This window comes from Micromonas commoda, chromosome 8, assembly GCF_000090985.2.
Source record: "Micromonas commoda chromosome 8, complete sequence".
In the NCBI taxonomy this organism is placed as follows: Eukaryota; Viridiplantae; Chlorophyta; class Mamiellophyceae; order Mamiellales; family Mamiellaceae; genus Micromonas; species Micromonas commoda.
Window position 1 is genome coordinate 25,554 of NC_013045.1, and position 14,635 is coordinate 40,188.

Below are 14,635 nucleotides of genomic sequence, written 5' to 3' on the forward strand. Positions count from 1 at the left end.
CGCAGGTTATCAAGCTCTACCGCCGGCGCACACCCCGTGTAAGACGCGCTCCGAAAGCCATGGTGGAGCTCACCGCGGGAGAGATCCCGCCGGAACTGGGCATCAAGAAGTCCGCAAAGATCTGGTGGACCCTGACCGATGAGGCGCCCGCCCTGGCCACGCACGCCTTCCTCCCCGTCGTGAGGCGTTTCCTCGGTCCCAGCGGCGTGAGCGTTGAGACGGCCGATATCTCCCTCGCCGCGCGTATCCTCGCCGCCTTCCCCGAGCGCCTTACCCCCGCCCAGAGGAGGGTCGACGTCCTGGCCAAGCTCGGCGAACTCGCCAAGACCAGTCGCGCCAACATCATCAAGCTCCCCAACGTCTCCGCGTCGGTGTACCAGCTCGAACAGGCCATCTCGGAGCTCAACCGAAAGGGTTTCGACGTTCCCAAGTACCCGAGCGGCGACGCGCTCTCCCCCGAGGATGCCGCAATTAAGGCGAGGTACGGCAAAGTGATTGGCAGCGCGGTTAACCCCGTGCTGCGCGAGGGCAACAGCGACCGACGCGTCGCCGGCCCGGTGAAGGACTTCGCCCGGGCCAACCCGCACAGGCTCAAGGACTGGTCGGGCGACTCCAAGACGGAGGTCAAGTCCATGCCGGGTGACGATTTTTTCGGCTCGGAGAAGTCGTCGGTGCGTACCAACGCCGGGTCCCTCCGCGTCGAGCTGCACGCCGCCGACGGGTCCGTGACCGTCCTCAAGGACAGTATCCCGGTCGAAGCTGATGAGATTTTCGACGCCGCCAGGCTGAGCCGCGCCAAGCTCACAGATTTCGTCGAGGCTGAGCTTCAGCGAGCGGCGAAGGATGGCGTCATGGTGTCGCTTCACCTCAAGGCGACGATGATGAAGGTCTCGGATCCGATCCTCTTTGGCGCCGTGGTCGCGACGTACTTCAAGAAGGCGTTCGAGAAGCACGCCGATTCGCTCGCATCCGTCGACGCCAACCCCAACAACGGTCTCAAGTCCGTCCTCGACGCCGTCAAGTCTTTGCCCAACGCGGCGGAGATTGCGGCTGATTTCGCGGCGTGCTACACGCAGCCCGACCGCCCCAAGGTGGCCATGGTGGACTCCGACAAGGGAATCACCAACCTGCACGTCCCCTCCGACGTCATCATCGACGCGTCCATGCCCGCGATGATCCGCGACGGCGGTAAGATGTGGAACAAGGATGGCGAGCTCGAGGATGTGGTCTGCCTCATCCCCGACCGATCCTACGCCAGCGTGTTCCAGACCTGCATCGACGACTGTAAGGCTAACGGTAAGTTCGACGTGTCCTCCATGGGCAGCGTCGCAAACGTCGGTCTCATGGCGAAAAAGGCTGAGGAGTACGGCTCGCACGACAAGACGTTCCAGATTTCCGCCGACGGCGTCGTCAAGGTTGTCGCCGACGATTCCGACGAGGTCGTGTTTGAACACGACGTAGCCGCCGGGGACATCTGGCGCATGTGCCAGACCAAGGACGAGGCGGTCCGCGACTGGGTCAAGCTCGCCGTGCAGCGGGCGAGGCTCACCAACACTCCCGCCGTGTTTTGGCTCGATTCCTCCAGGTCCCACGACTCCGTCCTCATCGACAAGGTGAACGCGTACCTCAAGGATCACGACACCTCCGGCCTCGACATCTCGATCAAGACGCCCAAGGAGGCGATTGAGTTCTCCATGGCGCGCGCCCGTAAGGGCGAGGACACCATCTCCGTCACCGGTAACGTCCTGAGAGACTACCTCACGGATCTCTTCCCCATCATCGAGCTGGGCACCAGCGCCAAGATGCTCTCCATCGTGCCCCTGCTCGCGGGCGGCGGCTTGTTTGAGACGGGCGCGGGCGGATCCGCTCCCAAGCACGTGCAGCAGTTCACCGAGGAGAACCACCTTCGCTGGGACAGCCTCGGCGAGTACCTCGCCCTGGCGGTTTCTCTCGACGACCTCGCGCTCAAGACCAGGAACCCCAAGATCAAGATCCTCGCCAAGGGCCTGACCTCGGCCACCGGCAAGTTGCTCGAGCTCAACAAATCACCGGGGAGGAAATGCGGCGAGCCCGACAATCGCGCCGCGCATTTCTACATCGCCATGTGGTGGGCCGAGGCCGTCGCCAGGTCCTTCCCGTCCTTCAAGGCGCTCGCCAGCAAGCTGAAGGAGTCCGAGGACGTCATCGTCAAGGAGATGACCGATTGCCAGGGCAAGGCTGTTGACATTGGGGGTTACTGGCTCCCCGACGTTGAGAAGTGCACGCTCGCTATGCAGCCCAGCGCCACTTTCAACGCACTGATCGACGAGGCCGTCCTGATGTCCGCGCTCGATCCCCCCGGGAGCAAGACTGTCAACGAAATCTACTCCTCCATCGAGGAGAACCTGAGGATCGTCAGACGCAAGCTTGGGAACAAACCCCTGACCCTCGCAGAGAAGATTGTCTACGGGCACCTCGACGATCCCGAGGGTGCCCCCGCGCCCGAGCGCGGCGTGTCCTACCTCAAGCTCCGCCCCGATAGGGTCGCCATGCAGGACGCCACCGCACAGATGGCTATCCTCCAGTTCATCTCCTCGGGTCTGCCCAAGACGGCCGTGCCCACGACCATCCATTGCGACCACCTCATCGCCGCCGAGACTGGCGACGTTGAGGACCTCGGCAACGCGAAGACGGAGAACGCGGAGGTGTACGACTTTTTGTCATCGTGCGGCGACAAGTTTGGCATGGGGTACTGGAAGCCCGGCGCGGGTATCATTCATCAGACGGTGCTGGAGAATTACGCCTTCCCCGGCGGCCTGATGATCGGTACCGACTCCCACACCCCCAACGCGGGTGGTTTGGGCATGTGCGCCGTGGGAGTGGGCGGCGCGGATGCGGTGGACGTCATGGCCAGCCTGCCCTGGGAGCTCAAGGCGCCAAAGGTGATTGGCGTCAACCTGAAGGGTTCGCTCACTAATTGGACCGCGCCCAAGGATATCATTCTCAAGGTTGCCGACATTCTGACCGTCTCGGGAGGCACCGGCGCCATCATCGAGTACTTTGGCGAGGGTGTGGACACCATGTCCGCCACTGGTATGGCCACCATCTGCAACATGGGTGCGGAGATTGGCGCCACAACCTCCGTTTTTACCCTCTCTGAGCGCCAGCTCGAGTACCTCCGCGAGACTGGCCGGGAGGATGTTGCCAGGCTGGCGGCTAAGAACCGCGCCAACCTGGTCCCCGACGAGGGATGCGAGTACGATCGCGTGATTGAGATTGACCTCGACATGCTCGCGCCTCACATCAACGGACCTTACACCCCCGACCTGTGCACCCCCGTGTCCGAGCTGGGCGCGAGGGCCGCAAAGGAGGGCTGGCCCGTGGAGATTTCCTCCTGCCTCATCGGGTCGTGCACCAACAGCTCCTACGAGGACATGGCGAAATGCGCCAACCTCACCCGCCAGGCGCTCGCCGCGGGACTCAAGTACAAGATCCCGTTCTTCGTCACCCCTGGCTCCAGGGCGGTGCAGGTGAACATCGAGAAGGATGGCTTCGTCAAAGACTTCGAGGACGCCGGCGCGACTGTCCTTGCCAAGGCGTGCGGCCCTTGCATCGGCCAGTGGAAGCGCAAGATGCCCCCGGGGGTGAAGAACACGATTGTCACCTCCTACAACCGCAACTTTGCCAAGCGCAACGACGGAAACCCCGACACGCACGCGTTTGTCACGAGCCCCGAGCTGGTGACCATGCTGGCGTTCTCCGGCAGGCTCGACTTTAACCCCTACGCCGACACCCTTCCCACCCCCGACGGCGGTCAGTTCAGCTTTAAGATCCCCGAAGGCTGTCCCGCCATTCCTCCGAGCGGCTGGGATATCGACGATTCCATCTTCCAGGCTCCCAAGGCTGACGGAAGCGGCGTGACAATCAACGTCAACCCCGAGTCCAAGCGTCTCGAGCTTCTCGAGCCGTTCAAGGAGTGGGACGGAAAGGACTACGTCGACTGCCCGGTGCTGATCAAGGCTCTCGGCAAGTGCACCACCGACCACATCTCCATGGCAGGTCCCTGGCTCAAGTTCCGCGGCCACCTCACCAACATCAGCGACAACATGCTCATCGGCGCCGTCAACGCCGAGAACGGCGAGACCAACGCGGTTGTCAACCAGTTCACCGGCAAGGTCGGTAAGGTTCCCGAAGTCGCGCGTCAGTACAGGGACGCGGGTGTGCCCTGGATCGTCATCGGCGACAAGAACTACGGCGAGGGTTCCAGCCGCGAGCACGCCGCGCTCGAGCCGAGGTACCTCGGGGGCGTCGCGGTTGTCGTGAGGAGCTTCGCCAGGATCCACGAGACGAACCTGAAGAAGCAGGGCATGCTCCCGTTGACCTTTGCCGACCCCGCGGACTACGACAAAATATCGGGCAACGCCAAGGTGTCAATCATCGGCCTCGAGAACTTCCAGCCCGGAGTGCCCCTCGCGCTCAAGGTGACCAACCCCGACAGCGAGCCATTCGAAGTCGCCGTCAACCAGACCTTCAACGACGAGCAAATAAGCTGGTTCAGGCACGGTTCCGCGCTCAACTTCATGAAGTGGCAGAACGCGCGGGCGACGCGGAGCAACGTCGCGTGATGTCGACGAAGTTTGCGGTTGGCTCGCGTCGCGGCCCAGATGGATGAGATGACCAGCCCCCCACCGACGCATCCAGATCTAGACGGAGGGTTCCGCGGCGTCGACGGCCCAGGCGGCGGCTGAGGCGGCGGCTGCCCCCGCGGAGGAGGAGGTTGTGGTTTGACTGTACGTTTCCTTTTGTGTTTGTAATGATCATCATCAGCTTCTTTGCGCACCTCAACTGCTCGTCGCGTCGACGTCGCCGACTTTCACTGGGGAAAACCCGCGGGAAATCGCAGATCTTCGCGGGAAATGAGACAGGATAAGGGGCTGATTTTTGAATGACGCGTCGCCAGATCCACCGCGCGAGCGACTATGCAGCGATCGTCTTTCTTCCTCGCGGTGCTCGTGGCCATCATCGCGGCGTTCGCCGCGACAGCCTCGGCCGCGCGCCTGACGCCACCCCTCGTGCTGGGAGCTTCGGGACGCGCCAGCAACAACGACGTCACCACCCTAAAATCCCGCCCCACGGACGCCAAGCCCAAGGTGTTCAACGCGTTCAAGCGGATGCCCGGCCACGATAAGCGCGAGCACGTCGTCAGCGCCCGTCCCCACGAGTACATCGACGCGACGAAGCTTCCCAAGAGCTTCACCTGGTCGGACGTCGAGGGCGTCAACTACCTGACGAAGATGCTGAATCAGCACGTGCCCCAGTACTGCGGATCTTGCTGGGCGCACGGCGCGATGTCGTCGCTCGCCGATCGCATCAAGATCGCGAAGGGCCCCCACGCGAAGGGTCCCGACGTCAACCTCGCCATCCAGTTCATCCTCAACTGCGGCACGGAGGTTGCCGGATCGTGCCACGGGGGTTCCGCGACGGGAGCCTACCAGTTTGTCAAGGAGGCTGGATTCGTGCCTTTCGAGACCTGCCTGGTGTACGAGGCGTGCAGCGCCGAGTCCTCCGAGGGCAGCTGCGCCGCGGGCGACGTCTCCAGGTACGAGTGCAAGCCCGAGAATACGTGCAGGACCTGCTCCACCTTCTCCGACATGGGCGGCTTCTGCTCGGCGCTCGACTCGTTCCCAAACGCGTCAATCGCCGAGTACGGCGAGGTGAGCGGCGAGAAGGAGATCATGGCCGAGGTGTACGCTCGCGGACCCGTCGCCGCGGGGATCGACGCCAACCTCCTGGACGAGTACACCGGCGGCATCCTGGATCAACCCGCCGACTACGAGTACGAGATCAACCACATCGTCGCCATCGTCGGCTGGGGCGAGACCAAGAAGGGCGAGAAGTACTGGATCGTGAGGAACTCGTGGGGCGAGTACTGGGGCGAGATGGGCTTCTTCCGCATCGTCCGCGGTAAGAAGGCCCTCGGCATCGAGGATGAATGTTCCTGGGCCACGCCCGCGTCCTGGACCACGCACAACCAGGGATGCTACGAGGATGGAAGCAACTGCGTCGCCGCGGCTGCGTACGTTGACCCAGCCACAGCTGGCGTGCGCCCATTCGGCGAGATCCTCGGCGCTGGAGCTAAACCCTAAACCCGGGATCGAGGCGTGGAACGGACGGCGGAACGGCGCGGCGAGAGAGATTTTTTAGCGAGCGTTTGTACATATCATTCAACCCGGCGCTCGCCCCAACGCGTGTACTGCCGGTAAAGCACCGACGCCACTCGGAGGAGAACAGAGAGGCTGCGCTTTTTTTTTTTTTGGAGCAAACAGATCCACGGATTTCAAAACCCGCATTCCTGGTCACCAACCGTTGGCCAGGGTGGCCCCCGATATTCTGCAGCTGGCTGGATTCGAAAGTCATAGCGCCCTGTCGTGTGTGAGGTGTGGACACTGGGGTGAGCGGAGTGCTCCCAGGGTGCGACACAGATGTCGGATGAGGGTGTGAAACCGTTCGATCCGGACGATCCGGACGCTGGAACCCACCTGGATGTACGGCCCCCCCCGCGAAGAACTTTCTTTTTCCCAACAAATCTTCGCGTGCGCCGGCGGTTAAATTTTGAGGGTTGACGCGAGGGTCCAGCGGTCGTCTCATCGTCTGTCGCTCGTTCCCCCGTCGTCCCCGCTCTCCTCGCGCGATGTCCCTTCCCCTCGACAGTCACGAGCGCGCCCGATCCAAACTCAACCACTCCCCTCCCCTCCACAACCCGCAGACGAAGGCGTCTAAGATCGGGGGTTCGGGGGATGACGACCTCGAGGCGATACCGCCCACGCCTGGGTTCAAGCGGTTCTACGGCGAGGAACGGTCGCTTGGGTACTTTTCGCTCGAAGAGAACACTGTGCCGGGGATGATCCGCCGCGCGTGCATCAAGATCGTGGAGTCCCCGTGGTTCGAGAACCTGATCCTTGCCGCCATCCTCATCAACACGATCATCCTGTGCACGATGGAGCCACTCAAGATGGAGGGGCGGGGGTGCGAGGAAGGCGGCTATCAGGGCAGCCCGGGCAACAACAAGGCCATCGAGGATTCGGAGGCTTTCTTCACCACGCTGTTCACGCTGGAGGCGGTGACCAAGATCATCGCCATGGGGTTCATCCTTGACAGGACGTCGTACCTGAAGGATGGGTGGAACGTGATGGACTTCGCCGTGGTGGTCATCTCCATCATCAGTGCCATGCCCGGAATGGGCACGGGCGTCAGCTCGCTGAGGGTGATCAGGGTACTGAGACCGCTGCGAGCCATGTCGATCCTGCCCGGGATGCGCGTCCTGATCGGGACCATGATCGCGGCGATACCCATGATTGCCAACGTCATGCTCTTCTGCGTGTTCTTCTTCACGGTGTTTGGCATCCTGGGTATGAACCTCTACATGGGCGTGCTGCGGAACAGGTGCTTCACGGTGGTGACCGAGAGCTCCTGCGCGGACCACGCCGATCACGAGTCGAACGCGTTCTGCCGAGAGGTCATCCCCAACTTTGGCGAAGATCTCAACGTCACGGCGGCTGTCCTGCTCACCGATGACGAGGAGCAGACGTGCACGAACACCTCCATGTCCTGGCCGGGTTACCTCTGCCCCGAGGGCATGATGTGCCTCAAGGCGTCCAATCCCAATCGCGGCATCACTCACTTCGATAACATCGCGCACTCCTGGCTCACAATCTTCCAGTGCATCACCCTGGAGGGTTGGACGCCCATCATGTACCACGCGATGGACGCGGTGACGGGGTGGAGCGTCATTTATTTTGTCCTGCTGGTGTTCACCGGAGGTTTCTTCCTCCTGAACCTAGCGCTCGCGGTGATCACCGAGGTGTACGACGAGGAAAACACCGAGGCAAAGGAGGACGCCGCGGAGGAGGCTGCGGAGAAGGAGGCTGAGCAAGACAAGAAGGAGGCTGAGGCGGCAAAGAGGCGAAAGGAGCTCGGGCTGGACGTGGTCTCCGAGGACGACGAGGACGACGTCGACCACCTGAAGGCCCTCAACCTGAGTCAGGCGGGTCCGAGCCCGCTGCAGAAGCTGTGCCAAGCGATAATCGAGCACCGGTTTTTCGGTCCTTTCTTCGTGGGGTGCATCGCGGTCAACACGCTGGTGCTGGCCATGGAGTACGACGGCATGCCCAGCTCCTACGCGGAGGGCCTCGACGTGGTCAACCTGATTTTGACGATCGCGTTCATTCTGGAGATGGCGACCAAGGTGATCGGCATGGGGTTCGAGGAGTACGCTAAGGACCGTTTCAATCTGTTCGACGCGGCGGTGGTCATAATGTCGATCGTGGAGCTGGCGCTCTCTGCGGGCGGCGGCCTGACTGCCCTGCGAGCGTTTCGCATTCTCCGCGTGTTGAAGCTGATTCGCAGCTGGACCAGCCTGCAGAACTTCCTTTACACCATCTACCTCACCGTGATGGAGCTCGGCAACTTCACTTTCATCGTCATCCTGACAATCTTCATCTTCGCGCTGTTGGGCATGCAGTTGTTTGGCGGCAAGATGTGCGGTTTGGACGATGGCGATACCCCCCGGCACAACTTTGACACCCTGATCTGGGCGCTCGTCACCGTGTTCCAGGTGCTCACCGGCGAGGACTGGAACGCCGTGATGTACGACGGCATGGCGAGCAACGGGTCCTGGTCCGCGCTCTACTTCGTCGCGCTCCTTCTCATCGGCAACTTTGTGGTGCTCAACCTCTTTGTCGCCATCCTGCTCACCAACTTTTCCGAGGTTGAGGTGCAGACCGAGTACGAGAGCACAAAGACGCTGATGGAGAGCGTCTCGTTCTTCAAGTATCTGAGCAAAAAGAAGGGGCAGAGGGAGAAGACCAAGGAGGAGCTGGAGAAACAGAAGTGGTGGGACGAGCTCCCGGACAAGGACTTTCCCCCGCGCGTGCTCAGGGGATGGGAGAGGCTCGCCGACGCGGCGTTGGACAAGGCTTGGCAGGAGGAGAAGGAGAGAGCCGAAGAGGAGGCGAGGTCGCTCGCCGAGGCTGAGGCCATCCGCCAGAAGCGCCTCGAGGATGAGCAGGCTTACAAGGAGGGCAAGATGAAAGCTCTGCGCGCGGGCAAGCTGGTCTCGTTCCGGTACGGCCTGAGCGCCACGGCCGAGGCGGCTACCAGCGGCTGCGGTCCGATGCCCGGCGCGGCGCCGAAACCCCTGCACAAGTACAGCGGCAAATCGCTGAAGGTGTTTGACGTGGACAACCCGATTCGCAAGTTTTGCTTCAAACTCGTCGACGACAAGCAGTTTGACTACGTAATCATGACTTTCATCCTCATCTCCTCGCTCACGATGGCCTTTGAGTCCCCCAAGGCGATGGAGAACAGCAAGACCAAGGAGGCTCTGGAGGGTGTGGACATCTTCTTCACGATTGTCTTTGCGCTGGAGATGGTCATGAAGCTGATCGCGTTTGGTCTGTACTTTGAGGACAAGGACGCATATCTGAGGGATCCGTGGAACTGCATGGACGGTTTTATCGTCATCATCGGCATCCTGGGGAAGATGATCTCCGGCAACCTCGGGTGGGTTCGATCGCTGCGCACGATGAGGGTGCTCAGGCCGCTCCGCGTGATCAGCAGGGTGCCGGAGCTGAAGGTTGTCGTCAACGCCTTATTCGCGTCGATACCCGGTATGGGCAACGTCTTCATGGTGTCGCTGCTCTTCTGGCTCATCTTCGGCATCCTCGGCATGCAGCTCTTCATGGGTTCATTCGCCCGATGCGACGATGAGGACATAGACGCCAAGGCTGAGTGCGTCGACGGGTGGGTCAACAAGACAAACGTGGCCATGGCGTGGGACAGCATCACCAAGTCGTGCGGGCCGACGCCCGGCGGCGCGTCCTACGCTCACAGTGCCTTCACCAAGGCGCAGTGCACCGGCACTTTCAACAGCACCGTCTACGTGGAGAGGACGTGGAAGTCGGATGACATGAACTTTGACAACATCTTCCTCGCGATGCAGACGTTGTTTGAGATGTCCACCACGGAGGGTTGGACCGCGGTGATGTACAACGGCGTCGACGCCCGATCACCCGAGCTGGCGCCTAAGCGGGATCACAATCCGCCCATCGCGTTCTTCTTCGTCGCGTTCGAGATTGTCGCCAACTTCTTCATCCTCAACCTCTTCATCGGTATCATCCTGGACAACTTCGCCAGGCTGGCTGCCGAGTCCGCCGACGGGAGCAACGGGCTCATGACCAAGGCGCAGGTTATGTGGGTCAAGACCCAGCGACGCCTGCAGCAGCAGTCCGAACCCACCAAGGCTGACTACTACCCCGAGGATCAGACGCGCAAGACCGTGTACAAGATCGTGGAGAGGGAGGAGTTCGACTGGTTCATCATGGCCGTCATCGTCGCCAACGCGCTTACGATGATGATGGAGCACTACAACATGAGCGACGCTTGGACCGGCACGCTACTCGGCCTGTCCATATTCTTCGCGATCATTTTCACCTTCGAGGCTGCGGCGAAGCTGTACGCCATGTACCCTGAGGCGTACTTCTCCAGTCGATGGAACTGCTTCGACTTCTTCTGCGTGGCCATCACCCTGATTGGCTTCATGGCTGGCGGCGGCGGCGCGGCTTCTGTTTTCCGCATCCTGCGTCTTGCGAGGATCTTCAGGGTTGTGAAGAAGCTGACGGGCTTGCGCATGCTGTTCAACACCCTGATCATCTCCCTGCCCGGCTTGCTGAACATCGGCGCGCTGATGTTCCTGCTTTGCTTTGTGTACGCCATCCTGGGGATGAACCTCTTTGGCAAAGTCAAGTTTGGCGAGAACCTGAACGAGGATGCCAACTTCACAAACTTTGGCAACTCCCTCCTCTTGCTGTTGCGTATGGTGACGGGCGAGGCTTGGAACTCCGTGATGTACGATTGCATGATTGATACCGACTGTGACAGCGCGGCCGACTGCGCGAGGGGCGAGTGCTGCGGCAACGACGGCGCGCCTTTCTACTTCATCACCTTTGTCATCCTCGGCACGTTCATCACCCTCAACCTTCTCATCGCGGTTGTCCTGGACAACTTCAGCAACAACAAGAAGGAGGAGGGCACCAACGTCACCGACGCGCACATCGAGGACTTCGCCCAGGCTTGGTCCAAGCTGGACCCCCACGCCACGGGTTTCATCCCCTGCACCCGACTCGTCTCCCTGCTGAAGCTAGCCAAGACGCCGCTCGGCGTCAAGGGCACTCGGCTGTCGCGCCTCGGCATCTTACGCTTCCAGAAGAACCTCAACCTGCACGTCGAGTCCAACTACCTGCACTACCACGACGTGCTGCAGGCGGTGACGGCCAGGGCGATGGGCATCAACACCGACGCCCTGCCGCACGACGTCCAGATCGCGCTGGAGACGGGCAAGGTCAAGGCTAAGATTGAGGCTGAGAAGAGGATCGCGACAAACGCCAAGGCGAGGGGCAGCACCGCGCCCATGCTTCAGATCACGCACGGCATGACGGGCGCCGACGGCGAGCAGCTGACCATCGAGCAGTTATACGCGGTGCAGCGCATCCAGGCGGCGTTCAGGGGTAGGAAGGCGAGGAGGGAGGCGCAGGTGAGGGCGGAGGAAGAGCGCGCGGCGAGGAGCAAGGCCAAGGCTGAGATGATCCTCAGCCACGTCAAGAACATCTTCGTCGAGGTTGAGGAGAATGAGAGGCGAAGGCGGGGGGGCGCGCTGCTCGGTCGTCGACCGGGCGCGACGGACTCCGCCATGGTGGTGTTGAGGGACAGCGCGCAGGGATCGGAGATTGAGGAGCCGGATAACGACTCCGCGCGGAGGAGCCCGGGGAGTAGCATCTGAGAACCCGCCGCGTCTTGTAATAGCAACCCAGGGTTAACTTTCTCGCGCAAGTGGGTGAATTTCCGCAAGTGCCCGCGGAATCAGCGGTGGAAATGAAAGAGTGGCGTGGAAGCCGTAAGAAGCGATCAGACGGTCACAGCGCCGGGAGGGGCCGACCGTTGGCCCGCCGCGCGCGCGGATCTCGCGTCGACTCGATCGTCATGCCCTTTGGCCTCCGCGTTCCCGCGGTCCTCCTCGCGCTCGCGGGCCTGCTCCTCACCGCGCCGACCGCGATCGATGCCATCGACGCCAAGTGCTCCGCCTGCGCCGCTGTCGCCGGGCAACTGCAAACGGCGCTCGAGGCTGAGAAGCCCAGGAACCACGTGGACTTGCGCGGCAGGCTGGACAGCAAGGGCGTCCGGTACGGCAAGTTGATCCCGTACGACGTCAGCGAGCAGAGGTTCACCGAGCTCATGGAGGGCGTCTGCGAGGGCCTCGGGCGGTACACCCTGAGGACCGTGAAACCGTCCGAGGGTCCGTCAGCGGGGACGGACGTGATGCGTTGGGAGAACATCGGAAGGGTCTCCAAGAACCCACGGGCTAAGACCCTGAGGGACGAGCTCAACGACTACTGCCACAGGATCGTGGAGAAGCAGGAGGAGGACCTCCAGAAAGCTCTCTACGCCAAGGAGCTCAACTCGACGAACGTCGCTGAGAAGATGTGCATCCAGTTCAGCGGCGAGTGCGAGGACCGCGAAGACCTGACCTCGGCGCAGTCCCCGGCGATGGAGGAGGAGAAGAAGCCCAAGAAAGACAAGGAGGCCAAGTCGGGGGGTAAGAAGAGAAAGAAGGGCGCCAAGAAGCCCGCGAAAGGGGACGACAAGAAGGAACTGTGATCCCTTCTCGCCGTCGCGCGAAGCGATCTATTGAACGTAGCCAAATGTTCCATTTTTTCTCTCTAAGACTCAGAGTCGCTCGAGCTGTCCGAAAGGTCCCGCCTGCTCCTCTTGCCCTTCTTCTCCTTCCTCTCCTTCCTCTCCTTCTTGGAAGACTTCTTGCTCTTCTTCGCCTTCTTCTCCTTCCGTTCCTTCTTCTCCTTCTTGTGCTTGGCGAGGATCGCGAGAGCCTCCTCCACGCTCCCAATTTGTTGGTCCCTCGCGCTCGCCGGCGCCGCGCCCGACGGCGGCGGCGGCACCGTCCGGGGTGGACCGTGCCCGGGCCTCCCTTGCGGCACCCCCGTCTGTCCATCCTCCCTCCTTTCGAGTCCTTCACCCACGTCGTCCGTCACCAGGTCGTATCGGCCGCCGTCGCCGTACTGCTTGACGTCACCGAGGTGGTGGCCCCAGTCGATGACGCCGCCCCTCTTCACCGCCTCGCCGGCGCCGTCGCCGACCCGCCTCGGTATATTACCGCCGACCCCGTCGCGATCCCCGCCGCGCTCCCCCTGGGGAAAGTACCTCGAGCACCCCGGGTCCAGGTCGGACCCGTCCCGCTGGTCGCACAGCTTGATGGAGCACGTCACCTTCACGGGTCCCTCGCCGGGGTAGTTTGGCTCCTTCAGCTCGACAACCTTCACCCACGCCTCGTCGCCCTTGCCCACCGCGCCCTCCAGCGCCTTGACCTTATCCTCGTCGGTATCCTCCCTCGAGAACTCGAGGTAGTCGCTCACCTGGTGGTGGGGCACCAGCCCGTTACGTCGAAAACCCGCCATGGAGACGAACACGCCGTACGGCTTCACCTCTTTGACCACGGCTCTGTGCGTAGAGTTGAGCGCCGGCGGATCGTCTGACAAATTGCGCGAGTCACGATGACCGTCCCCGTCCCCGTTCCCGTGTCCGTTCCAGCCGAATCCTCCCTCCAGTAACGCCTTAGCCCTGGAGTGGTCCGGGTCCAGGTCCTCGCCCGATGACTGGTCGACGAGTTTCATCGAGAGTCCAACCTTGACGTCGCCCGAGTACCCGTCCCTGCGAATCTCGACAACCTTGGCGTAAACCTCCGAGTCTCTCGGGTGAAAGTATTCCATGGCCATCACCTTGGCGTCGTCGCCGTCTTCCCTGCGGAACGTGAGCTCGTCGCTGACGTTGGCGCAGTGCACCAGCCCGTCGCGGACGAAGCCGTTCATGCGGACGAAGAGGCCGAACGGTCGAACGGTGGCGACGCGGCCCTTTTGAATCGAATGCAGCGGCGGATGGAGCGTCGCGGCGGATGCATCACCGCCCCGGTTACCGCCGGAACGTGCCCCGGGCGGCGGAGGGGGGACGTCGGAGATGACGTGCGCGAACCTGCACTCGTCGCCTCGCGTGCACCGCCCTCGCTGAAAGGCGTAGCACACCCCGGGGCCGCGCCCGGCGGTGGAAAGGGGCGCCTGGGAGTCCCTCGGATCTCCGCGGTGCCGTCCACCGTCCCGGGGCGGCGGCGGTGGAACCTCCCTCGCGCGCGCACCCCGCGGTGAGCGCGACGCGGACCTCGAACGACGACGCCCGCGTCGTCTGTCATCGCGCGCGTACCCCCGCCCGCCCCCGGACCGCGACCGCGACCTCGATCGGGACCTCGATCCGCGCCTGCGCCGACGCGGCGACCGGCTCCTCGATCGGCTCCACGACCTCGGGAAGTCGCGCTTCGCGCCCCGCGACCGGGACCTCGATCGCGACCTCGATCCGCCCCCGCCCCTCGGGCTGCGGCTGCGGTACCCGTCGCGTCTCCCGAAACCCCCGTCGCGATCGCCGAGGTCGTCGTCCGCGCCGTCGCCCAACATATCGCGCCAGCGCCGGCGCTTCTGACAGCTGTGCTGACCTAAACAGCTGCTTTGCTCACTGCATCCGTCAGCAGGGAGAAAACACC

The 14,635-nt window shown here is 62.5% G+C and overlaps 5 protein-coding genes across 5 annotated transcripts; 4 read left to right on the forward strand and 1 right to left on the reverse strand.

The window, feature by feature from the left end:
• Nucleotides 1-59: 59 nt before the first annotated feature.
• Nucleotides 60-4,604, forward strand: MICPUN_60441 (isocitrate dehydrogenase/citrate hydrolyase; the record flags this gene model as incomplete). The annotated part of the gene is made up of 1 exon (XM_002507741.1): nt 60-4,604. One exon carries the CDS (start codon nt 60-62, stop codon nt 4,602-4,604), a length of 4,545 nt encoding a protein of 1,514 aa, XP_002507787.1.
• A 348-nt stretch (nt 4,605-4,952) lies between these two features.
• On the forward strand, nt 4,953-6,245 carry MICPUN_104906 (cysteine endopeptidase). Its single transcript, XM_002507742.1, has one exon. The coding sequence runs from the start codon at nt 4,959-4,961 to the stop codon at nt 6,123-6,125; it is 1,167 nt and encodes a 388-aa protein (XP_002507788.1). The 5' UTR covers nt 4,953-4,958; the 3' UTR covers nt 6,126-6,245.
• A 635-nt stretch (nt 6,246-6,880) lies between these two features.
• Nucleotides 6,881-11,197, forward strand: CAV3 (voltage-gated ion channel superfamily; the record flags this gene model as incomplete). The annotated part of the gene is made up of 4 exons (XM_002507743.1): nt 6,881-7,491; nt 7,609-8,994; nt 9,115-9,772; nt 9,890-11,197. Coding segments are annotated over 4 exons (3,963 nt in total), but the record flags the coding sequence as incomplete, so codon positions are not given.
• Nucleotides 11,198-12,015: 818 nt separating this feature from the next.
• Nucleotides 12,016-12,690, forward strand: MICPUN_101718 (predicted protein; the record flags this gene model as incomplete). The annotated part of the gene is made up of 1 exon (XM_002507744.1): nt 12,016-12,690. One exon carries the CDS (start codon nt 12,016-12,018, stop codon nt 12,688-12,690), a length of 675 nt encoding a protein of 224 aa, XP_002507790.1.
• Nucleotides 12,691-12,722: 32 nt separating this feature from the next.
• MICPUN_60445 (predicted protein) lies at nt 12,723-14,549 on the reverse strand (the record flags this gene model as incomplete). The annotated part of the gene is made up of 1 exon (XM_002508032.1): nt 12,723-14,549. One exon carries the CDS (start codon nt 14,547-14,549, stop codon nt 12,753-12,755), a length of 1,797 nt encoding a protein of 598 aa, XP_002508078.1. The 3' UTR covers nt 12,723-12,752.
• Nucleotides 14,550-14,635: the final 86 nt, after the last annotated feature.

Bases quoted from the DNA above. Each gene is read 5' to 3' on its own strand.
- MICPUN_104906 (XM_002507742.1), top strand. From the start codon at position 4,959: ATGCAGCGATCGTCTTTCTTCCTCGCGGTGCTCGTGGCCATCATCGCG.